Consider the following 26,199-nt stretch of genomic DNA (forward strand, 5'->3'; position numbering starts at 1 on the left):
GGCAGGTACAGGACGGCAGGCAGGCTCGGGGTCAGGGCATGCAGAATAGTCAGAACCGGGGAAACTAGGAAACAGAACTTGAGAAACAGGAAGACTGGAATGCACGCTGGTAAGACCTGACAAGACAAACTGGCAACAGACAACGCATGTATAAATGCACCGGGGAAGATTGGTGGCACCTGGAGGGGGGTGGAGACAAGCACAAAGACAGGTGAAACAGATCAGGGTGTGACACTGAGCTAGGCTGAAACACCTGCGTTTTGGAGCTGCCTTAAGCAAACTGATATCACCCTGAAGAAGGCACAGTGATGCCAAAACGTTGATACATACCCAATACATTTCTGGGAGTTTATATATGAAGTGTGCAACTTTATTTTGATAGTTAATAGTTTATTTGCCATTAGTCAGCGCCAACTCATATTTTTTATTCTGCAAACTGATATGTGACACGTATTAATGATGAATAGAAATTACAATTTAAACCCACTTTCTTCAAAAGTGAGAAAGGAGAAAACATTTACAGTTATGTAAATCTTTGTTACGAAACTATTATAATTTATTCAAGTGTATTAGAAATAATATAATTCTTTGTTGAAAACAGGCAAACCCCCCCCCCCTTTTTTTTGTTACAAAGAAATGTGTGGCTCAAAACAGGTGGGACTCTGCGCATCGCCACTGTTTCTGTATTAAAAACCACACATCTTTACCTGAGATAAGAGAATAGATGACAAACACTAGTATACCATAGCAAAGATCAAATGGACATAATTGGGTATATAGTGAATACTGAAAAATAATAAATGCTCGTCAGATATTTAACAGATGTATTTTGCATTTGAGAGGCTTAAGTCTGCTGGCTTTTTGTGCATGTGGCTTCACCTGCTCTGTTGTCTGCTTCTCAGCTCTCCCAAAGCACTGTTTGCACATTGTATAACATGTGTGTTTCTTTGTATTGTAAGTGTGTATGCGGTTGTGTATTGTGTCTATGTAGTTTGGAGTTGTGGAATGTGTCTATGCAGTTGTGAGTTGTGTGTGTATGCAGTTGTGTATTTGTTTGTGTTTGTAAACATTTTTTGGGGGTTGTGCATGTATGTACTGTGTATGCACTTGTTTATGTGTGTATGTGTGTGTGCTATGTCTTGGTCATGTGAATCCAGCATGCTCTTGTTTGCAGGGGAACCCTGGAGAACCTGGAATTAGAGGATCAACTGTAAGTATGATACTCTCCTCTCTGACACACACACACACACACACACACACACACACACACACACACACACACACACACACACACACACACACACACACACAGCGCTCTAAGTATACTGATACTATCGGTTTGTAATTATAGGGTCCGATCGGTACCAACGGGCCTCCAGGTCCACCAGGGGTCAAGGTAAGTTCATCTTCCATGTCATTTCCATGTAAATGGACAATAAAGTATTTTGTATCCTGTCTTCCATAATGAATACCTACCTATTTATTCTCTGTGCCAGCTCTGATATATTGTTTAGTGTAGATATGGCTTAGGCTATTGTAGCTTAGTATTACTCCACTGGAATGATATGATCATTTTAAGTGTATACTGTACCTTTTTCTTCTGAGAGTGTGTTTTTATCTCTGACAGGGTAATCAAGGAGTGCCTGGGGTTGGCGTTCAGGTGAAACTTGTTTTATGTGTTATATTATATATTTTGTCTTCTACTACGTTTTATGAGTTGTATATATTCCTGTTGTTTATTGCCTCAGTGTTTAGGCCACTACTCACCCAGTCACAGTCAAAGACACAGAGCTTTATAATAATCTACTTGAATTGAATCTCCTGTTCCATAGGGACTGTCTGGTCCCCAAGGCAGCATGGGATTGCCGGGACCTGCAGGGACTCCCGGAGCTGTGGTACGTCAAAACATCTATAAACCAACTCTCATACTGGAGATTTTTGCAGGCTAAACTGCTGCTCTAGTATATTCCCATTGGACTGGGGATCCCTTGTATGCTCACACTTGCCATTTAGGCCTACTGTAATTCAACAGGCCATTGACACAGTAATGTGTGTTTAATATTTTATGATGTATTGTAATGATACTCTTTCTTCCCAGGGTCCGTCAGGACCTCCAGGTCTGCCGGGGCAGACGGTGAGTACAGCAGCTCCATGGGATTCACAGCTCACATACTGTAGAGCAAACACACACACACCTCCATCACCACCATAGTTAACACACACCAATCAATTTACGCACATCAGTTCTGGTGGTGACATGCAGTGTGTGTCTCTCCATAGGGCGAGGGGGGCAAGCCAGGGGTCCCAGGAAGAGATGGAATACCTGGAAAAGAGGGAATACCAGGGTTGCCAGGCAAACAGGTATCTACTGTATGGTATCTGACTCTCTTCATGTTTATAGTATGTCTTATGATGGCATCAGCTTCAGTGTGGATTTGTCTTTGATGATGATTTTCAGACTGCTGCTTTTGTTCTTTATCAAACGTCCTCCCCTCTTCCCGCCTTCAGGGTATCGCTGGACCAATGGGCTCCACAGGGTTGAAAGGGGAGCAGGGGGACAGTGGCCCCCCAGGAAAGGTGAGTGAGAGGATCAGGTAGGGGATGTGAGTTTGGATTGAGTTCTCCTTCAGGCTAATTCAGAGTCCACAGCCGCAGAGCCGCAATTGTCCATTGTGAGACCACCGTCCACTGGGACACACAGCCCGACCGCGCACCTCCCCCAAAATTCCCAACCAACGCAGCTCCAGTTCCTATTTTCATTTTATTTTTGACCCTTTATTTAATTAGGCAAGTCAGTTCAAAACAAATTCTTATTTGCAATGACGGCCTAACCCGGACGACGCTGGGCCAATTGTGTGCCACCCTATGGGAATCCCAATCACGGCCGGTTGTGATACAGCCTGGACTCGAACCAGGGTCTGTAGTGATGCCTCTAGCACTGAGATGCAGTGCCTTAGACTAGAGGTCGACCTGTTATGATTTTTCAACGCCGATACTGATTATTGGAGAACCAAAAAAAAGAAAATACAGATTAATCGGCCGATATTTTATATATATATTTGTAATAATGACAATTACAATAATACTGAATAAATAATGACTTAACTTAATATAATACATAAATAACATCTATTTAGTCTCAAATAAATAATGAAACATGTTCAATTTGGTTTAAATAATGCAAAAACACAGTGTTGGAGAAGAAAGTAAAAGTGCAATATGTGCCATGTAAAAAAGCTAACGTTTAAGTTCCTTGCTCAGAACATGAGAACATATGAAAGCTGGTGGTTCAATATTCCCAGTTCTTCAATATTCCCAGTTAAGTAGTTTTAGGTTGTAGATATTATTAAAGAAATTATGACGCGTCAACTATTTCTCTCTATACCATATACCTTTGACTATTGGATGTTCTTATAGGCACTTTAGTATTGCCAGCCTAATCTCGGGAGTTGATAGGCTTGAAGTCATAAACAGCTCAATGCTTGAAGCATTGCTAAGAGCTGCTGGCAAACGCAGTAAAGTGCTGTTTGAATGAATGCTTACGAGCCTGCTGCTGCCTACCACCGCTCAGTCAGACTGCTCTATCAAATATCAAATCATGGACTTAATTATAATATAATCAACACAGAAATACGAGCCTTTGGTCATTAATATGGTCAAATCCGTAAACTATAATTTAGAAAACAAAATGTTTATTCTTTCAGTGAAATACAGAACCGTTCCGTATTTTATCAAATGGGTGGCAACCCTATGTCTAAATATTGCTGTTACATTGCACAACTTTCAATGTTATGTCATAATTATGTACAAATCTGGCAAATGAATTATGGTCATACAGTTCGCAACGAGCCAGGCGGCCCAAACTGTTGTATATACCCTGACTCTGCTTGCACAGAGCGCAAGAGAAGTGACACTATTTCCCTAGTTAATATTGCCTGCTAACATTGATTTATTTTAACTAAATATGCAGATTTGTTTTTTTTAAATGATGTTTATGGTTAGGTACATTTGTGTAGGGAATGCGTTTTTGTTAAATCATCATCCATTTGGCGAAGTTTGATTACGCTGTGATTTGATGATAAATTAGCAGGCACCGCATTGATTATATGCAACGCAGGATAAGCTAATTAACCTAGTAATATCATCAACCATGTGTAGTTAACTAGTGATTGTGAAGATTGATTGTTTTTTACAAGATAAGTTTAATGCTATCTAGCAACTTACCTTGGCTCCTTGCAGCCGCATAACAGGTGGTCAGCCTGCCACGCAGTTTCCTCAGGGATTGCAATGTAATCGGCCATAACCGGCATCCAAAAAGGCTGATTACCGATTTGTTATGAAATCTTTAAATCGGCCCTAATTAATCAACCATGGCGTTTAATTGGTCGACCTCTACCTTAGACCGCTGCGCCACTGGGGAGCCCTATTCATTTGAATATGGTGATGGTTGGAGAAATTGTTTTACCTGTCCTGAGAAATCTAAAAGTATGAAAACCAATGGTCCAGTATTCTACAACACTGCTGTGTGGACTGTACATATTGTGGACTCTGATAAGTAATACATTCAGAAGCTCCAGCTGCACATTTATCCCTCTTTTCTTTACTGTAAATGGCCATGACTCATATCCTCTTTTTACAATGTCTCTCCAAATCAAAGAAGAGGTAATCATTGGCATGAATAGGAGGGCGGAGACACATGTAAACATACGCATACAATGACACACCAATGCTCAAGCATATTCTGTATGTGCACTTGTAAAGGATGTCACGCTGCTCTTACCAAGGATCAAATCCAGGACCTTTACTTTGCTAGCACAAGTGACCTCCCCCTCAAGTGTCTTATCAGTCAGTGCCATGCGAAAAGCTAGCAATTCTGCTGCGAAAGTGGCGACATTTCAGGCTGAGGGAGTAAGTTTCACACATCCCCATGTGCTACACATGCATGCATGCACGCACACACACAGCATATGTTTAGTATCCTTGTTGAAACCAAACATTTATTTCCATTCAATATCCTGTTTACCTAACCCTAAATCTAACCCCAACTCCTAAACCTGACCCATAAACCCAAACATAACCCCTAAGCCTAAAATAGGCTTTATCCTTATGGGGACCTGGGAAATGTCCTCACAAGGGGAATGTTCTTTGTTTTACAATCCTTGCATGGACTTTTGGGGGTTTCCGGTACCCATGAGGATAGTAATACAAACCCACACACACGCATTCACATCATTCGCCGGTTCAGGAGAAATATGAGCTTTTGAAAGGACGAGATGTACTGTACTAACCAAATGACACTCCCGTTCATGGGATGCTCTAATGAAGGTCAAAAGGCCAAAACAGTAGCATAATATTTTTTATTTATTTTGAGAGCATAGTGGGTGGGAGTTCTCAATTTTTTACTATTGCTGTCCATCTTCAGTGAATTTTCAAACAACCTTATCCAGATGTTTGAGTTTCACGTCAACTTCTCCCTCCATCCATCCCCTTTACAGGCTGTAGCAGGACCCCCTGGTGTGAAAGGAGCACAGGTGAGTGGTTGTCATGGTTACTATTCGGTCGTGGTAACATCCAGTTAGTGTTGACTACAACCTCGCCCTGTTGAACCAGTGTATGAAGGCACAATAGACACAACTCAGAACCAGTAAATCACCATACTGAATCATAGGCCAACAAACAGACGATATTGTAGACGGCTTTGACTAGAGCAGAATGGTACGGGGTGGTTTAGCGGTTAGGGCCGCTGAGCACAATCACATATGCCATGTTGGCGTGGGTTCAAATCCGGCACACTGTCTCTCATCTTTCCTGTCTCCCTCTAAGTAGGCTGTGATTCGTGAGGAACTAGGTGCAATGGAATAGGATGGAACAGAGTTTAATGTAATGGGCTGTCTGTTGGTTGTGATTGGTTCAGGGACCTGCTGGTGTGACCTTATCTGGGACAATGGGAGAGAGAGGGCTGCCAGGGCTACGGGTAGGTCTGCTTGGTTGAACCAGTTATTTACATCAGCTATTATTCAGGCATTTACTATACAGATTACCAAACATGAATACGAATGTTTAGGGATTTCTGGGTTACCACGTGTTTCTAAAGTTGTATTTTTCTAAAATGTTTGTCCTTTAGGGTGAGAGGGGGGACAAGGGTCCTGGAGGCATCAAAGGGGACAGGGTGAGTAATGTCACATAATACAACATTAGTCGACATTCACAGACACTACATTATGACAGTGATAAGGGAAATTATTGTGTGTGTGTCTGTCTGTTTCTGTGTCTTGTTGAAATAGGGCCCTGCTGGTGAAAATGGCGAGCCTGGAGAAGATGTGAGTCACCTTTTGACATTTTGTAATATCAAATATTTAATGTCTAACAGATGTCAGTCTTACTTACTTCTCTATCCACGTTGTCTCTTTTAGGGGGGCAGAGGACATGCAGGGCCTAAAGGAGACAAGGTAATGCAAATCACCAGCTGATTCCTTGTGTCTGTGTTTCCCTGGCTGCTAACCATGTGACAGTACTAACAGGATTTGTGTTGCAGGGAGAGAGAGGCATCGGACTGGCAGGGCCTCCTGGTCAGCTGGGACCTCAAGGGTTAAAGGTTACTATCATACTGAACGTTCTCATAAACACAAATCACATATGTAGCTATGTTCATCAAATCAAATGTTATTTATCACATGAGCTGAATACAACACCTTACAGTGAAACGCTTACTTATAGGCCCTTTACCAACAATGCAGTTTTAAGAGAAAAAATAAGTGTTAAGTAAAAAATAGATAAGTAACAAATAATTAAAGAGCAGCAGTAAAATAACAGTAGTGAGGCTATATACAGGGGGTACCGGTACAGAGTCGATGTGCGGGGGCACCGGTTAGTCGAGGACATATGCAAACTTATCCGTTTCTGCTCTTCTACAGTGAATGTGAACCCCTGTGTGTTTGTGTTTTAGGGAGACACAGGACTCCCGGGCCCAGCAGGTCCTCCAGGAGCCCGTGGCATAGCAGGGACCCCTGGTCTGGCTGGCCTGAGAGGAGAGAACGGAACCCCAGGACCCCCAGGACCTCTAGGACCCAGGGTGAGAGGGCCTATACCGCCACGGTTGTTGGGTGACTGGTGTGGTCTTGTCTTGTTAGCCCTACTCTGTGTTGTATGATTATGTTGTCTCATCTCCAGGGTCTCCAAGGCTTTCCTGGTCAGGCAGGGACCCCTGGAGGTCCTGGGCCCCCTGGACCCACCGGCCTAGTTGTAAGTATCCTTTACATTGCATCATGATGACTTAATTGAGTGTGTGTGAGCGAGAAAGACAAATAAATATATAATATATTTAAGCAATAAAGCCCGATGGGGTGTGGTATATGGCCAATATATCACGGTTAAGGGCTGTTCTTAAGCATGACACAACGCAGAGTTCCTGGATACAGCCCTTAGCTGTGGTATATTGGCCATATACCACAAACCCCCGAGGTTCCTTATTGCTATTATAAACTGTTACCAATGTAATTAGAGCAGTAGAAATACATGTTCTGTCATACCCATGGTATACGGTCTGATAGTTTCTTATAGGTAGCCTAGCGGTTAGAGCATTGTGCCAGTAACCGCAAGGTTGCTAGTTTGAATCTCTGAGCCCGCTAGGTGAAATCTGTCGATCTGCCCCTTAGCAAGGCATTTAACCCTAATTGCTCCAGGGTCAAAAACACATTTCCTTTTCACACCAGTACAGGTTACACACTTGTACAGTACATGTTTGAAGCAGGACAAATGTAAAGCCCCCATGTTTGACATTTGATTTAGCAGATGCTGTTATCCAAAGTGACTTATAGTCATGCATGCATATACTTATTCTGTATAGGTGGCCCAGGGAATCGAACCCACTATCCTGGTGTTGCATGAGCCATGCTCTTCCAACTGAGCTACAGAGGACCAAGGAGAGAGCAAGACTTTGTGTGTTTGTGTTATACTGAACATGAACACTAACAGATACCTGTTTTTCCTTACCAGGGTACACCGGGAACTGCTGGAGGCAAAGGGGACAAGGTGAGTTAACAAAGAGATAAACATGTCTTCCATACTGTATAATATCTTATCAAATAGGATGAGATTGCTCATTAATCTTCCTCTTTAGGGAGCGATTGGAGCAGGAGTACCTGGATTGAGAGGCGAGAGAGGAGACCCAGGGCCCCGGGTAAAACCACATCACCATTTGAGTTTGAATTGTATCTATATTTGACAGTGTTGTATTGTAGAGTTGTGTGTGTTGGGGGATTTACAGATTTGTGTGCCTGATGTTTGCAGGGGGAGGAGGGTCGAGCTGGTTTGGACGGGGAGAGAGGACTAGTGGTACGTCTGTCTTCTCTTCTTTCATCACTGTCTGTCTCTCATGTATCTCTACCACAGGAGGCTGGTGGCACCTTAATTGGGTGACTCTACCACCTGTCTTGTGCTTGATAATTGCCTCAGAGTTCTATGATGTTTGTTTCTGTCTGTTTATTACTGATGTCATTGATTACCCCAACCCTCAATATTGATGCATCGTAATAGAGTGAGAGAGAAAATGACAGAAGGGGGAAGGCTGAAGTGAACATAGATAGAGCTCAAACGTTTGTGTGGCTTGGGCAGTGTACTTCAGTAAATAGAAAGGGCCCAAACGAAAGAAAAAGTTCTGAAAGCAAAAGACTTCATCATCTTCATCAGCATGATGCATAAACCTTTAAATCGTTTCCATCACGACTATACCTTTATCCATTACTGTCAAGCTCATTATCCCACCATGCATAGAGTATACATATCCTGTTTCTCTGAGCACAGTAGTGCAGTAGATTGCTCCCTAAAGTGTGTTCTACCCTCCACTTTGATCTAATGATAGGTCTCTGTATTGACTATAGCTCCTTTAAAAGCTGCCAGCAGGCCCCTGGTCCTCTGTCGCTACCTGTGCATTAGTGTTACTGAGAGTAGGGCTGTTCTCCAAGGCAAGGGCCACTAAACCTGTTCACCTTAGCTCTCATCAAGGCCATACTGACAGACTCACATTAGTTGCCTGGTAACTTCCAGAAGGGGGCCTGGTACTGTAGAGTGTCCATGGCATTGCACTTTAAACTCAGGTGAGACATACACACAGACAGGAACTCACCTATTTCAGTACACTCATTTCTCATACAAGAGGAGAATGCTAGTTGTGGTGGGTATAGAGAGCTATTGGTTGTAGTTTTGGATGATTTACACCATAATGGTGACAATTGCTGGTGAGGATGTGCATGTGGGAGTATAATTGTTTTTCTTCCTTTGTGTGTTCTGTTTGATTAAGTGTGTGTGTGTGTGTGTGTGTGTGTGTGTGTGTGTGTGTGTGTGTGTGTGTGTGTGTGTGTGTGTGTGTGTGTGTGTGTGTGTGTGTGTGTGTGTGTGTGTGTGTGTGTGTGTGTGTGTGTGTGTGTGTGTGTGTGTGTGTGTGTGTGTGTGTGTGTGTGTGTGTGTGTTCACTAGGGCTCTCCGGGTGGCAAAGGAGGCAGTGGAGAGAAGGTGAATATTGTGACTATTATTCCCCACAGCTTTATTTTCCAACATTCTCTGTCCCCTGAGCATTCTGCTCATGTAAAATAGTCAATCAAATTAACATGCCTACCTAGTGAGTCCTACTCTCAATATATTTCAGGGTGAATTGGGGCCTCAAGGTGACAAAGGAGAAAAGGTATGAATTGTAATGAATGAGTAGTAATATTGTGTGTGTACGTGGTATAATAATACAGAGAAGTGCAGAAAAAGAGCAAAGGGGAGACAACGAAAATAAAAATGTGAAAATATAAAAGTTCTAAAACAATTTTTTTAAACCTAGTTATCTGACCATGATGTTGTTCCCTTGCAGGGCGATACTCTCCTGGTGGGAGGACCTACGGGAGAGAAGGGTAACAAAGGAGAGACGGTGTGTGACCCTCTCAACCCTCAACCTCACAGCACCGATTTATTGATCTAATAAAACAATTGATCACAAAAATACTTCAGAGCACCAAGTATTGACTATCACACTGCTAATCTGTGTGTGTGTGGGTAGTGGTAATTTACAACTGTTGTTCTCTTCTTTATCAGGGTGACAGAGGGCCAAAAGGGGGGCAGGGGGAGAAAGGCTTGAAAGGCAGTGACGGCCCAGCTGGGGAGCAGGTGAGGTTGGGCTTGACAATGAACAATTCTTGGAGTTGGCAAAAACACAAACAGCTCTGGGAGGAGGCTATTAATAACAGGAGTATAACTGTGTGTCTCCACAGGGTCTGAGAGGTGAGCCAGGAGACAGGGGCTCTACAGGGTTCCAGGGGGCCAGAGGTCCAGGAGGACAGAAGGTGACGACATCACCTGATCTTTATCAAAGCTTTCATCATCACTGTGTCATATATGTCAGAACCAATATCATCGATAGTCAGTCAATATCAAAATCACTATCAGAATGTCCTTGTGTGTATAATGGTTGCATTGCACAATTCTCCCACCCGTCATGTGATAATGGATCATCACCCAACAATATGTTCTGTGAAAAGGAACACTGTATTGCTCAGACTGGATGCTGTAGGGGACTGTTGTACAGATGCAGTGTTCTAATGGGTTTGTCTTTGTGTCTGTAGGGAGAGGCGGGCCTGCCTGGTGTACCTGGAGAATCTGTGAGTCTCCCATGTCACCCTCAGTTATGAAAACAATATATACTTTTTCTTGACCACATGAACTGACATGAAAAACTCTGGGCCCTAATTATAGCCTATCACTAGGATCTAAAGTTCTTCCTGGTCAGGTCACATGGTCAGGAAAAACTCCAGGTCCTATGACTAACTCCCCATTCACTCTCCTATTGATCGATAAAAGACTGGTTGATTGTGTTTTTCTCCCAGGGTACACCAGGAAAAGATGGAATGCCAGGCTTTAGAGGAGAGAAGGGAGACATGGGAATAACTGGAATGCGTGGAATTAAGGTTTGTACGTCTGTGTGTGTGCAGCGTGATGCATCTGTATGTGTACGTGTCTGGTACTTGTGTCTGTCATTGTATTTGAACAGTCTTTGAGTTCATCCCCACTGGAAGAAGTTTGGTGCCAAACTTGATACGTCCTCTAAGCTCCAGTGCCAGCCTCCCAGATCATGCCGCCAGCCATAACTCTTCAATGGCTCCAAATTGACATTACGTAATGGAGGATTAGTATAAATTCAGCTGGATATAGCCCAGGATAGAGTATGCGTTCATTCTCATATGGTCTATAAATACCTTTAATGACGGTTAGAAGTATAATTTGTGTGTTTGTGGCATTCTGCCAGACTAATAGGCTTTCAGTACCCCTAACCTTCTTACTGTATACTGTGTGAATCGCTGTCCTCTTCTAAAGTAACAACAAAGTGTGTCTGAGGGACACTTTGAGATGTGTTCAGTGTTTCCTTCACATGACCTTGCCACTCTAACGGCAGTACAATCACAGCATGATAATCTGGGTTTAGAAATTACTAATCCAGACGGCACAATATCAGACAGCTCATTCAGTCTCACAATACTATCAGAACCCCTTCAACTTCCCCTTATCTGTCACTAGCAATTATGCTCAACAAATCACCCAGTTACTCATCCTTTACAGTGCATTCGTGAAAGTATTCTGACCCCTTGACTTTTTCCACATGTTGTTATGTTACAACCTTATTCTAAAATTGATTTGGGGAAATTTTGCACATTTATAAAAAAGTTAAATACTGAAGTATCACATTTACATAAATATTCAGACCCTTTACTCAGTACTTTGTTAAAGAACCTTTGGCAGCGATTACAGTACGACGCTACAAGCTTGGCATACCTGTATTTGGGGAGTTTCTCCCATTCTTCTCTGCAGATCCTCTCAAGCTCTGTTAGGTTGGATGGGGAGCGTTTTAAATAAAAAATAAATAAAAACTTTATTTAACTCGGCAAGTCAGTTAAGAACAAATTCTTATTTACAATGACTGCCTACCCCAGCCAAACCCGGAATGGCGCTGGAGCAATTGTGCGGTGCCCTATGGGACTCCCAATCACGGCTGCATGTTGCTGCACAGCTACATTCAGGTCTCTCCAGAGATGTTCGATCGAGTTCAAGTCCGGGCTCTGGCTGGGCCAATCAAGGACAGTCACAGACTTGTCCCAAAGCCACTCCTGCATTGTATTGGGTGTGTGCTTAGAGTCATTGTCCTGTTGGAAGGTGAACCTTCGCCCCCAGTCTGAGGTCCTGCGCAGGTCTTCATCAAGGGGGGGACAGGTACAGGATGGCAACAACAACTGTCCGAGTTACACCAGGAATGCACCAATCCCTCCATCAGTGCTCAGACTGTATGCAATAGGCTGAGAGAGGCTGGACTGAGGGCTTGTAGGCCTGTTGTAAGGCAGGTCCTCACCAGACATCACCGGCAACAACATTGGCTATGGGCAAAAAAAAACACCGTCGCTGGACCAGACGGGACTGGCAAAAAGTGCTCTTCACTGACGAGTCGCGGTTTTGTCTCACCAGGGGTGATTTGCGTTTATCGTCGAAGGAATGAGCATCACACCGAGGCATGTACTCTGGAGTGGGATTCGGAGGTGGAGGGTCCGTCATGGTCTGGGGCGGTGTGTCACAGCATCATCGGACTGAGCTTGTTGTCATTGCAGGCAATCTCAACGCTGTGCGTTACAGGGGAAGACATCCTCCTCCCTCATGTGGTACCCTTCCTGCAGGCTCATCCTGACATGACCCTCCAGCATGACAATGCCACCAGACATACTGCACGTTCTGTGCGTGATTTCCTGCAAGACAGCAATGTCAGTGTTCTGCCATGGCCAGCGAAGAGTCCGGATCTCAATAACATTGAGCACATCTGGGACCTGTTGTATCGGAGGGTGAGGGCTAGGGCCATTCGCCCCAGAAATGTCTGGGAACTTGCAGGTGCCTTGGTGGAAGAGTGGTAACATCTCACAGCTCTCACCAGAATAGAAAGAGGAGTGGGAGGCCCCAGTTTGAGAAACAGCTCGTTCTGTGTGTGATTTGTCTTTCTTTGTGCTTTTCTTTCAAAAACAAAGACATTTCTAAGTGACCCCATGAGGCGACTCCAGGATGCTGGCCTTCTAGGCCTCCCGCTTCTGTTTCTATTATGGTTAGAGCCAGTTTGCGCTGCTCTGGGAAGGGAGTAGTACACCGCGTTGTACGAGATCTTCAGTTTCTTGGCAATTTCTCGCATGGAATAGCCTTCATTTCTCAGAACAAGAATAGACTGACGAGTTTCAGAAGAAAGTTCTTTGTTTCTGGCCATTTTGAGCCTGTAATCGAACCCACAAATGTTGATGCTCCAGATACTCAACTAGTCTAAAGAAAGCCAGTTTTATTTATTATTTTATCAGAACAACAGTTTTCAGCTGTGCTAATATAATTGCTAATGATCAATTAGCCTAATGATCAATTAGCCTTTTAAAACGATAAACTTGGATTAGCTAACACAACGTGCCATAGGAACACAGGAGTGATGGTTGCTGATAATGGGCCTCTGTATGCCTATGTAGATATTCCATAAAACAAATCAGCCATTTCCATTACAATAGTCATTTACAACATTGATCAGAAATACAGTGTAGACATTGTTAATCTGATGTTATTTTAATGGACAAAAAAATTGTATTTTCTTTCAAAAACAAGGACATTTCTAAATGACCCCAAACTTTGGAACGTGTGTGTGTGTGTGTGTGTGTGTGTGTGTGTGTGTGTGTGTGTGTGTGTGTGTGTGTGTGTGTGTGTGTGTGTGTGTGTGTGTGTGTGTGTGTGTGTGTGTGTGTGTGTGTGTGTGTGTGTGTGTGTGTGTGTGTGTGTGTGTGTGTGTATATTTCATTTAAAAAATAAAGTAAAAATTAACCTCAAATGTCTGGGGGATTGGAGATTATGCATACAAGTACCTTGATGGAAGCTACAATCTATGCTCAATATTAAAGCTGATCTACCCCCTAAAAAAAAATTCTGACCTTCACACAACACACACCGGTTTTACATTTACATTTAAGTCATTTAGCAGACGCTCTTATCCAGAGCGACTTACACTAGCTGGTTGGTATTGGCAACCGTTGAAGTAAGTGACAGTTGTTGATGAGTCACCTTGTAAATGAGGGGTTATTTTCGTTAGGCTTGGTTTGAAAGGACTGTCAATGTGTGTACAGTATAAACTCTCTGTCTGAATTGGCAGTTTGGAGTAGTTTGTCCCACTGTGACTGACAGGGCCCCTCATCTGCCTCTCTAACTGACTAACTAACTGATCATTTCCAGGGCGACCGAGGATCAAAGGGGGCGTGTGGATCGGACGGCCCGAAAGGAGAAAAGGTACAATGGGAGGGAGGGAGAGGGAGGGAGGAGGGAGGGAGGGAGGGAGAGAGAGAGAGAGAGAGAGAGAGAGAGAGAGAGAGAGAGAGAGAGAGAGAGAGAGAGAGAGAGAGAGAGAGAGAGAGAGAGAGAGAGAGAGAGAGAGAGAGAGAGAGAGAGAGAGAGAGAGAGAGAGAGAGAGAGAGAGAGAGAGAGAGAGAGAGAGAGAGAGAGAGAGAGAGAGAGAGAGAGAGAGAGAGAGAGAGAGAGAGAGAGAGAGAGAGAGAGAGAGAGAGAGATGAGGGGAAGAAATGTATGACAGGAAGTTCAATTTAATTCACTTTATTTATCCCTGAGGGGTCTTTATGGGAGTTGCATGGTGAGTTTTGTGATGAAAGCGTTTCATAGCCACTGTAACTATGACCTCTTTCCCTTTACATGTTAATAAGGAAATTGTATAAGATTAACAGTAGGGGGAAAACAGTGTGGATGCACCATGGTGTGTCTTTCTAATGACCTGGCTATAGTGGACGTGGACTACATACAGAACAGAATACTATTGGACTTTTTAATGTTGTTGAATGTTTTTACCCTTTCTTTCTCTTTCTGTAATCAGGGAGATTCAGGGATCCATGGGCGGTCAGGGTTGCCTGGAAGGAAAGGTGAGCAGGTAAGAAACATCCCATGAAGTACAAGTTTAGAGGGCTCTGAACAGTGCACCATTGAGACTAATATCTGGAATTTAGTATTAAAACTGTATCAGCCAAGTGTGGACATGTTATCAGGTGTTGTTGTATCTGTGTTTCAGGGAGAATTGGGTTCTCCAGGGGCCACTGGAACCGCAGGCAAGGAGGGATTGATCGGACCCAAGGTATTAGTCTATGTATGGTTTGTGTGTGTGCGCGTGTGCGCACTTGATTATGTGTGATATATATCTTTCCAAATGTATCAGGGGTACTGTGTGTCGGTGTGTAACTACATGCCTGTGTGTTTTGTAGGGTGACCGAGGCTTGGATGGAGTCTTGGGGCCCAAAGGAACTCAGGGAGAGAAGGGTGAAAGAGTGAGTCTTTAACCACAACTGAATCCACTCAAAGTGCACCTCTAATACTATGAATGTGACCACAGCAAAACCGCTAGCTGACCACTGACTGTAGCTGTACTGTATATAAGGTCTGATGAAAACTGATTTTGTTTTATTTAACCTTCATTTTGACAGGGAGTCATGCTGAGACACAGGAGGTTGGTGGCACCTTAATTGGGGAGGACAGGCTCGTGGTAATGGCTGGAGTGGAATCAGTGGAATGGTATCAAATACATCAAACGCATGGGTTCCATGTGTTTGATGCCATTCCATTAGCTCCTTTTCAGCTATTATGAGCTGTCCCCTTAGCAGCCTCCGCTGTGCTCAGATGAGCCCTTTTATACACATCGATACACACTATACACATCAATATTCACATACATTTACCAAAAGTACCCGCTGATGTTACACCCATTGCTGTTGATCTACCCGCTGATGTTACACCCATTGTTGTTAATCTACCATCTGATGTTACCCCCATTGTTGTTAATCTACCCGCTGATGTTAAGCCCATTGTTGTTAATCTACCAGCTGATGTTACCCCCATCGCTGTTGATCCACCAGCTGATGTTACACCCATCGCTGCTTGTCCACCAGCTGATGTTACACCCATCGCTGTTTGTCCACCAGCTGATGTTACCCCCATCGCTGTTGATCCACCAGCTGATGTTACACCCATTGCTGTTGATCCACCAGCTGATGTTAAGCCCATCGCTGTTGATCCACCAGCTGATGTTACATCCATTGCTGTTGATCTACCAGCTGATGCTACACCCATTGCTGTTGATCTACCAGCTGATGTTAAGCCCATCGCTGTTGATCCACCAGCTGATGTTAAGCCCATTGCTGTTGATCCACCAGCTGATGTTAAGCCCATCGCTGTTGATCCACCAGCTGATGTTAAGCCCATTGCTGTTCATCCACCAGCTGATGTTACACCCATTGCTGTTGATCTACCAGCTGATGTTACACCAATCGCTGTTGATCTACCAGCTGATGTTACACCAATCGCTGTTGATCTACCAGCTGATGTTACATCAATCGCTGTTGATCTACCAGCTGATGTTACCCACATTGCTGTTGATCCACCAGCTGATGTTACCCCCATCGCTGTTGATCTACCAGCTGATGTTACCCCCATTGCTGTTGATCTACCAGCTGATGTTACCCCCATCGCTGTTGATCCACCAGCTGATGTTACCCCCATCGCTGTTGATCTACCAGCTGATGTTACCCCCATCGCTGTTGATCTACCAGCTGATGTTACCCCCATCGCTGTTGATCTACCAGCTGATGTTACACCCATTGCTGTTGATCTACCAGCTGATGTTACCCCCATCGCTGTTGATCTACCAGCTGATGTTACCCCCATCGCTGTTGATCCACCAGCTGATGTTACACCCATTGCTGTTGATCCACCAGCTGATGTTATGCCCATTGCTGTTGATCCACCAGCTGATGTTACACCCATTGCTGTTGATCTACCAGCTGATGTTAAGCCCATCGCTGTTGATCCACCAGCTGATGTTAAGCCCATTGCTGTTGATCCACACGCTGATGTTAAGCCCATCGCTGTTGATCCACCAGCTGATGTTACACCCATTGCTGTTGATCTACCAGCTGATGTTACACCAATCGCTGTTGATCTACCAGCTGGTGTTACACCAATCGCTGTTGATCTACCAGCTGATGTTACACCCATCGCTGTTTGTCCACCAGCTGATGTTACCCCCATTGCTGTTGATCCACCAGCTGATGTTACACCCATTGCTGTTGATCCACCAGCTGATGTTAAGCCCATCGCTGTTGATCCACCAGCTGATGTTACATCCATTGCTGTTGATCTACCAGCTGATGCTACACCCATTGCTGTTGATCTACCAGCTGATGCTACACCCATTGCTGTTGATCTACCAGCTGATGTTAAGCCCATCGCTGTTGATCCACCAGCTGATGTTAAGCCCATTGCTGTTGATCCACCAGCTGATGTTAAGCCCATCGCTGTTAAGCCCATTGCTGTTCATCCACCAGCTGATGTTACACCCATTGCTGTTGATCTACCAGCTGATGTTACACCAATCGCTGTTGATCTACCAGCTGATGTTACACCAATCGCTGTTGATCTACCAGCTGATGTTACCCCCATCGCTGTTGATCCACCAGCTGATGTTACCCCCATCGCTGTTGATCTACCAGCTGATGTTACCCCCATCGCTGTTGATCTACCAGCTGATGTTACCCCCATCGCTGTTGATCTACCAGCTGATGTTACACCCATTGCTGTTGATCTACCAGCTGATGTTACCCCCATCGCTGTTGATCTACCAGCTGATGTTACCCCCATCGCTGTTGATCCACCAGCTGATGTTAAGCCCATTGCTGTTGATCCACCAGCTGATGTTAAGCCCATCGCTGTTGATCCACCAGCTGATGTTAAGCCCATTGCTGTTGATCCACCAGCTGATGTTACACCCATTGCTGTTGATCTACCAGCTGATGTTACACCAATCGCTGTTGATCTACCAGCTGATGTTACACCAATCGCTGTTGATCTACCAGCTGATGTTACACCAATCACTGTTGATCTACCAGCTGATGTTACCCCCATTGCTGTTGATCCACCAGCTGATGTTACCCCCATCGCTGTTGATCTACCAGCTGATGTTACCCCCATTGCTGTTGATCTACCAGCTGATGTTACCCCCATCGCTGTTGATCTACCAGCTGATGTTACCCCCATTGCTGTTGATCTACCAGCTGATGTTACCCCCATCGCTGTTGATCCACCAGCTGATGTTACCCCCATCGCTGTTGATCTACCAGCTGGTGTTACCCCCATCGCTGTTGATCTACCAGCTGATGTTACACCCATCGCTGTTGATCTACCAGCTGATGTTACCCCCATCGCTGTTGATCTACCAGCTGATGTTACCCCCATCGCTGTTGATCCACCAGCTGATGTTACACCCATTGCTGTTGATCCACCAGCTGATGGTAAGCCCATTGCTGTTGATACACCAGCTGATGTTACACCCATTGCTGTTGATCTACCAGCTGATGTTACCCCCATTGCTGTTGATCTACCCGCTGATGTTAAACCCATTGTTGTTAATCTACCAGCTGATGTTACCCCCATCGCTGTTGATCCACCAGCTGATGTTACACCCATCGCTGTTTGTCCACCAGCTGATGTTACCCCCATCGCTGTTGATCCACCAGCTGATGTTACCCCCATCGCTGTTGATCTACCAGCTGATGTTACCCCCATCGCTGTTGATCTACCAGCTGATGTTACCCCCATCGCTGTTGATCTACCAGCTGATGTTACCCCCATCGCTGTTGATCCACCAGCTGATGTTACACCCATTGCTGTTGATCCACCAGCTGATGTTACACCCATTGCTGTTGATCTACCAGCTGATGTTAAGCCCATCGCTGTTGATCCACCAGCTGATGTTAAGCCCATTGCTGTTGATCCACCAGCTGATGTTAAGCCCATCGCTGTTGATCTACCAGCTGATGTTACACCAATCGCTGTTGATCTACCAGCTGATGTTACACCAATCGCTGTTGATCTACCAGCTGATGTTAAGCCCATTGCTGTTGATCCACCAGCTGATGTTACACCCATTGCTGTTGATCTACCAGCTGATGTTACCCCCATTGCTGTTGATGTAAGTCGCTCTGGATAAGAGCGTCTGCTAAATGACTTAAATGTAAATGTAAATATCTACCCGCTGATGTTAAACCCATTGTTGTTCATCTACCAGCTGATGTTACCCCCATCGCTGTTGATCCACCAGCTGATGTTACACCCATCGCTGTTTGCCCACCAGCTGATGTTACCCCCATCGCTGTTGATCCACCAGCTGATGTTACCCCCATCGCTGTTGATCTACCAGCTGATGTTACCCCCATCGCTGTTGATCTACCAGCTGATGTTACACCCATCGCTGTTGATCTACCAGCTGATGGTACCCCCATCGCTGTTGATCTACCAGCTGATGTTACCCCCATCGCTGTTGATCCACCAGCTGATGTTACACCCATTGCTGTTGATCCACCAGCTGATGTTAAGCCCATTGCTGTTGATCCACCGGCTGATGTTACACCCATTGCTGTTGATCTACCAGCTGATGTTACCCCCATTGCTGTTGATCTACCCGCTGATGTTACACCCATTGCTGTTGATCTACCCGCTGATGTTAAACCCATTGTTGTTAATCTACCATCTGATGTTACCCCCATCGCTGTTGATCAACCAGCTGATGTTACACCCATCGCTGTTTGTCCACCAGCTGATGTTACACCCATTGTTGTTAATCTACCAGCTGATGTTACACCCATTGCTGTTGATCTACCAGCTGATGTTACACCCATTGCTGTTGATCTACCCGCTGATGTTACACCCATTGTTGTTAATCTACCAGCTGATGTTACCCCCATTGTTGTTAATCTACCCGCTGATGTTAAACCCATTGTTGTTAATCTACCAGCTGATGTTACCCCCATCGCTGTTGATCCACCAGCTGATGTTACTCCCATCGCTGTTGATCCACCAGCTGATGTTACACCCATCGCTGTTTGTCCACCTGCTGATGTTAAGCCCATCGCTGTTAATCCACCAGCTGATGTTAAGCCCATTGCTGTTGATCCACCAGCTGATGTTAAGCCCATCGCTGTTGATCCACTAGCTGATGTTACATCCATTGCTGTTGATCTACCAGCTGATGCTACACCCATTGCTGTTGATCTACCAGCTGATGCTCCACCCATTGCTGTTGATCTACCAGCTGATGTTACACCCATTGCTGTTTATCCACCAGCTGATGTTACACCCATTGCTGTTTATCCACCAGCTGATGTTAAGCCCATTGCTGTTGATCCACCAGCTGATGTTAAGCCCATCGCTGTTGATCCACTAGCTGATGTTACATCCATTGCTGTTGATCTACCAGCTGATGCTACACCCATTGCTGTTGATCTACCAGCTGATGCTCCACCCATTGCTGTTGATCTACCAGCTGATGTTACACCCATTGCTGTTTATCCACCAGCTGATGTTACACCCATTGCTGTTTATCCACCAGCTGATGTTATGCCCATCTGTTGATCCACCAGCTGATGTTAAACCCATCGCTGTTGATCCCCCATCTGATGTTACCCCCATCACTGTTGATCTACCAGCTGATGTTACACCCATTGTTGTTAATCTACCAGCTGATGTTACCCCCATTGTTGTTAATCTACCCGCTGATGTTAAACCCATTGTTGTTAATCTACCAGCTGATGTTACTCCCATCGATGTTGATCCACCAGCTGATGTTAAGCCCATCGCTGTTGATCCACCAGCTGATGTTAAGCCCATTGCTGTTGATCCACCAGCTGATGTTAAGCCCATCGCTGTTGATCCACCAGCTGATGTTACATCCATTGCTGTTGATCTACCAGCTGACGCTCCACCCATTGCTGTTGATCTACCAGCTGATGCTACACCCATTGCTGTTTATCTACCAGCTGATGCTACACCCATTGCTGTTGATCTACCACCTGATGTTACACCCATTGCTGTTTATCCACCAGCTGATGTTACACCCATTGCTGTTTATCCACCAGCTGATGTTAAGCCCATTGCTGTTGATCCACCAGCTGATGTTACACCCATTGCTGTTGATGCACCAGCTGATGTTAAGCCCATTGCTGTTGATCCCCCAGCTGATGTTACAACCATTGCTGTTGATCCACCAGCTGATGTTAAGCCCATTGCTGTTGATCCACCAGCTGATGTTACACCCATTGCTGTTGAGCTACCCACTGATGTTACACCCATCGCTGTTGAGCTACCCACTGATGTTACACCCATCACTGTTGAGCTACCCACTGATGTTACACCCATCACTGTTGATCTACCAGCTGGTGTTACACCCATTGCTGTTGATCTACCAGCTGATGTTACACCCATTGTTGTTAATCTACCAGCTGATGTTACCCCCATTGTTGTTAATCTACCCGCTGATGTTAAACCCATTGTTGTTAATCTACCAGCTGATGTTACCCCCATTGTTGTTAATCTAGCTGATGTTAAACCCATTGTTGTTAATCTACCAGCTGATGTTACCCCCATCGCTGTTGATCCACCAGCTGATGTTACTCCCATCGCTGTTGATCCACCAGCTGATGTTACACCCATCGCTGTTTGTCCACCAGCTGATGTTAAACCCATCGCTGTTAATCCACCAGCTGATGTTAAGCCCATTGCTGTTGATCCACCAGCTGATGTTAAGCCCATCGCTGTTGATCCACTAGCTGATGTTACATCCATTGCTGTTGATCTACCAGCTGATGCTACACCCATTGCTGTTGATCTACCAGCTGATGCTCCACCCATTGCTGTTGATCTACCAGCTGATGTTACACCCATTGCTGTTTATCCACCAGCTGATGTTACACCCATTGCTGTTTATCCACCAGCTGATGTTAAGCCCATTGCTGTTGATCCACCAGCTGATGTTAAGCCCATCGCTGTTGATCCACTAGCTGATGTTACATCCATTGCTGTTGATCTACCAGCTGATGCTACACCCATTGCTGTTGATCTACCAGCTGATGCTCCACCCATTGCTGTTGATCTACCAGCTGATGTTACACCCATTGCTGTTTATCCACCAGCTGATGTTACACCCATTGCTGTTTATCCACCAGCTGATGTTAAGCCCATCGCTGTTGATCCACCAGCTGATGTTAAGCCCATCGCTGTTGATCCCCCATCTGATGTTACCCCCATCACTGTTGATCTACCAGCTGATGTTACACCCATTGTTGTTAATCTACCAGCTGATGTTACCCCCATTGTTGTTAATCTACCCGCTGATGTTAAACCCATTGTTGTTAATCTACCAGCTGATGTTACTCCCATCGCTGTTGATCCACCAGCTGATGTTAAGCCCATCGCTGTTGATCCACCAGCTGATGTTAAGCCCATTGCTGTTGATCCACCAGCTGATGTTAAGCCCATCGCTGTTGATCCACTAGCTGATGTTACATCCATTGCTGTTGATCTACCAGCTGATGCTACACCCATTGCTGTTGATCTACCAGCTGACGCTCCACCCATTGCTGTTGATCTACCAGCTGATGTTACACCCATTGCTGTTTATCTACCAGCTGATGCTACACCCATTGCTGTTGATCTACCACCTGATGTTACACCCATTGCTGTTTATCCACCAGCTGATGTTACACCCATTGCTGTTTATCCACCAGCTGATGTTAAGCCCATTGCTGTTGATCCACCAGCTGATGTTACACCCATTGCTGTTGATGCACCAGCTGATGTTAAGCCCATTGCTGTTGATCCCCCAGCTGATGTTACAACCATTGCTGTTGATCCACCAGCTGATGTTACACCCATTGCTGTTGATCCACCAGCTGATGTTAAGCCCATTGCTGTTGATCCACCGGCTGATGTTACACCCATTGCTGTTGATCTACCAGCTGATGTTACCCCCATTGCTGTTGATCTACCCGCTGATGTTACACCCATTGCTGTTGATCTACCCGCTGATGTTAAACCCATTGTTGTTAATCTACCATCTGATGTTACCCCCATCGCTGTTGATCAACCAGCTGATGTTACACCCATCGCTGTTTGTCCACCAGCTGATGTTACACCCATTGTTGTTAATCTACCAGCTGATGTTACACCCATTGCTGTTGATCTACCCGCTGATGTTACACCCATTGCTGTTGATCTACCCGCTGATGTTACACCCATTGTTGTTAATCTACCAGCTGATGTTACCCCCATTGTTGTTAATCTACCCGCTGATGTTAAACCCATTGTTGTTAATCTACCAGCTGATGTTACCCCCATCGCTGTTGATCCACCAGCTGATGTTACTCCCATCGCTGTTGATCCACCAGCTGATGTTACACCCATCGCTGTTTGTCCACCTGCTGATGTTAAGCCCATCGCTGTTAATCCACCAGCTGATGTTAAGCCCATTGCTGTTGATCCACCAGTTGATGTTAAGCCCATCGCTGTTGATCCACTAGCTGATGTTACATCCATTGCTGTTGATCTACCAGCTGATGCTACACCCATTGCTGTTGATCTACCAGCTGATGCTCCACCCATTGCTGTTGATCTACCAGCTGATGTTACACCCATTGCTGTTTATCCACCAGCTGATGTTACACCCATTGCTGTTTATCCACCAGCTGATGTTAAGCCCATTGCTGTTGATCCACCAGCTGATGTTAAGCCCATCGCTGTTGATCCACTAGCTGATGTTACATCCATTGCTGTTGATCTACCAGCTGATGCTACACCCATTGCTGTTGATCTACCAGCTGATGCTCCACCCATTGCTGTTGATCTACCAGCTGATGTTACACCCATTGCTGTTTATCCACCAGCTGATGTTACACCCATTGCTGTTTATCCACCAGCTGATGTTATGCCCATCGCTGTTGATCCACCAGCTGATGTTAAACCCATCGCTGTTGATCCCCCATCTGATGTTACCCCCATCACTGTTGATCTACCAGCTGATGTTACACCCATTGTTGTTAATCTACCAGCTGATGTTACCCCCATTGTTGTTAATCTACCCGCTGATGTTAAACCCATTGTTGTTAATCTACCAGCTGATGTTACTCCCATCGCTGTTGATCCACCAGCTGATGTTAAGCCCATCGCTGTTGATCCACCAGCTGATGTTAAGCCCATTGCTGTTGATCCACCAGCTGATGTTAAGCCCATCGCTGTTGATCCACTAGCTGATGTTACATCCATTGCTGTTGATCTACCAGCTGACGCTCCACCCATTGCTGTTGATCTACCAGCTGATGCTACACCCATTGCTGTTTATCTACCAGCTGATGCTACACCCATTGCTGTTGATCTACCACCTGATGTTACACCCATTGCTGTTTATCCACCAGCTGATGTTACACCCATTGCTGTTTATCCACCAGCTGATGTTAAGCCCATTGCTGTTGATCCACCAGCTGATGTTACACCCATTGCTGTTGATGCACCAGCTGATGTTAAGCCCATTGCTGTTGATCCCCCAGCTGATGTTACAACCATTGCTGTTGATCCACCAGCTGATGTTAAGCCCATTGCTGTTGATCCACCAGCTGATGTTACACCCATTGCTGTTGAGCTACCCACTGATGTTACACCCATCGCTGTTGAGCTACCCACTGATGTTACACCCATCACTGTTGAGCTACCCACTGATGTTACACCCATCACTGTTGATCTACCAGCTGGTGTTACACCCATTGCTGTTGATCTACCCGCTGATGTTACACCCATTGTTGTTAATCTACCAGCTGATGTTACCCCCATTGTTGTTAATCTACCCGCTGATGTTAAACCCATTGTTGTTAATCTACCAGCTGATGTTACCCCCATTGTTGTTAATCTACCCGCTGATGTTAAACCCATTGTTGTTAATCTACCAGCTGATGTTACCCCCATCGCTGTTGATCCACCAGCTGATGTTACTCCCATCGCTGTTGATCCACCAGCTGATGTTACACCCATCGCTGTTTGTCCACCAGCTGATGTTAAACCCATCGCTGTTAATCCACCAGCTGATGTTAAGCCCATTGCTGTTGATCCACCAGCTGATGTTAAGCCCATCGCTGTTGATCCACTAGCTGATGTTACATCCATTGCTGTTGATCTACCAGCTGATGCTACACCCATTGCTGTTGATCTACCAGCTGATGCTCCACCCATTGCTGTTGATCTACCAGCTGATGTTACACCCATTGCTGTTTATCCACCAGCTGATGTTACACCCATTGCTGTTTATCCACCAGCTGATGTTAAGCCCATTGCTGTTGATCCACCAGCTGATGTTAAGCCCATCGCTGTTGATCCACTAGCTGATGTTACATCCATTGCTGTTGATCTACCAGCTGATGCTACACCCATTGCTGTTGATCTACCAGCTGATGCTCCACCCATTGCTGTTGATCTACCAGCTGATGTTACACCCATTGCTGTTTATCCACCAGCTGATGTTACACCCATTGCTGTTTATCCACCAGCTGATGTTAAGCCCATCGCTGTTGATCCACCAGCTGATGTTAAGCCCATCGCTGTTGATCCCCCATCTGATGTTACCCCCATCACTGTTGATCTACCAGCTGATGTTACACCCATTGTTGTTAATCTACCAGCTGATGTTACCCCCATTGTTGTTAATCTACCCGCTGATGTTAAACCCATTGTTGTTAATCTACCAGCTGATGTTACTCCCATCGCTGTTGATCCACCAGCTGATGTTAAGCCCATCGCTGTTGATCCACCAGCTGATGTTAAGCCCATTGCTGTTGATCCACCAGCTGATGTTAAGCCCATCGCTGTTGATCCACTAGCTGATGTTACATCCATTGCTGTTGATCTACCAGCTGATGCTACACCCATTGCTGTTGATCTACCAGCTGACGCTCCACCCATTGCTGTTGATCTACCAGCTGATGTTACACCCATTGCTGTTTATCTACCAGCTGATGCTACACCCATTGCTGTTGATCTACCACCTGATGTTACACCCATTGCTGTTTATCCACCAGCTGATGTTACACCCATTGCTGTTTATCCACCAGCTGATGTTAAGCCCATTGCTGTTGATCCACCAGCTGATGTTACACCCATTGCTGTTGATGCACCAGCTGATGTTAAGCCCATTGCTGTTGATCCCCCAGCTGATGTTACAACCATTGCTGTTGATCCACCAGCTGATGTTAAGCCCATTGCTGTTGATCCACCAGCTGATGTTACACCCATCGCTGTTAC

The 26,199-nt window shown here is 45.2% G+C and overlaps 1 protein-coding gene across 1 annotated transcript in view; it reads left to right on the forward strand.

The window, feature by feature from the left end:
* The window catches only part of LOC124031255 (collagen alpha-1(VII) chain-like), a 131,643-nt gene that overhangs the window by 90,447 nt on the left and 14,997 nt on the right, over window positions 1-26,199 (forward strand). Inside the window, exons 83-111 of the mRNA XM_046342308.1 lie at window positions 1,175-1,210; window positions 1,352-1,396; window positions 1,628-1,660; window positions 1,833-1,895; window positions 2,099-2,134; window positions 2,281-2,361; window positions 2,509-2,577; window positions 5,496-5,531; window positions 5,915-5,974; window positions 6,125-6,169; window positions 6,285-6,320; window positions 6,414-6,449; window positions 6,536-6,595; window positions 6,947-7,072; window positions 7,171-7,242; window positions 7,996-8,031; window positions 8,120-8,179; window positions 8,290-8,334; window positions 9,475-9,510; window positions 9,644-9,679; window positions 9,854-9,910; window positions 10,075-10,146; window positions 10,251-10,322; window positions 10,602-10,637; window positions 10,863-10,943; window positions 14,266-14,319; window positions 14,915-14,968; window positions 15,107-15,169; window positions 15,297-15,359. Of these exons, the coding sequence (XP_046198264.1) occupies window positions 1,175-1,210; window positions 1,352-1,396; window positions 1,628-1,660; window positions 1,833-1,895; window positions 2,099-2,134; window positions 2,281-2,361; window positions 2,509-2,577; window positions 5,496-5,531; window positions 5,915-5,974; window positions 6,125-6,169; window positions 6,285-6,320; window positions 6,414-6,449; window positions 6,536-6,595; window positions 6,947-7,072; window positions 7,171-7,242; window positions 7,996-8,031; window positions 8,120-8,179; window positions 8,290-8,334; window positions 9,475-9,510; window positions 9,644-9,679; window positions 9,854-9,910; window positions 10,075-10,146; window positions 10,251-10,322; window positions 10,602-10,637; window positions 10,863-10,943; window positions 14,266-14,319; window positions 14,915-14,968; window positions 15,107-15,169; window positions 15,297-15,359 (1,599 nt within the window). The remainder of the gene's footprint in view (window positions 1-1,174; window positions 1,211-1,351; window positions 1,397-1,627; window positions 1,661-1,832; window positions 1,896-2,098; window positions 2,135-2,280; window positions 2,362-2,508; window positions 2,578-5,495; window positions 5,532-5,914; window positions 5,975-6,124; window positions 6,170-6,284; window positions 6,321-6,413; window positions 6,450-6,535; window positions 6,596-6,946; window positions 7,073-7,170; window positions 7,243-7,995; window positions 8,032-8,119; window positions 8,180-8,289; window positions 8,335-9,474; window positions 9,511-9,643; window positions 9,680-9,853; window positions 9,911-10,074; window positions 10,147-10,250; window positions 10,323-10,601; window positions 10,638-10,862; window positions 10,944-14,265; window positions 14,320-14,914; window positions 14,969-15,106; window positions 15,170-15,296; window positions 15,360-26,199) is intronic.

The sequence above is a fragment of the Oncorhynchus gorbuscha genome, linkage group LG03 (assembly GCF_021184085.1).
Source record: "Oncorhynchus gorbuscha isolate QuinsamMale2020 ecotype Even-year linkage group LG03, OgorEven_v1.0, whole genome shotgun sequence".
Lineage (NCBI taxonomy): Eukaryota > Metazoa > Chordata > Actinopteri > Salmoniformes > Salmonidae > Oncorhynchus > Oncorhynchus gorbuscha.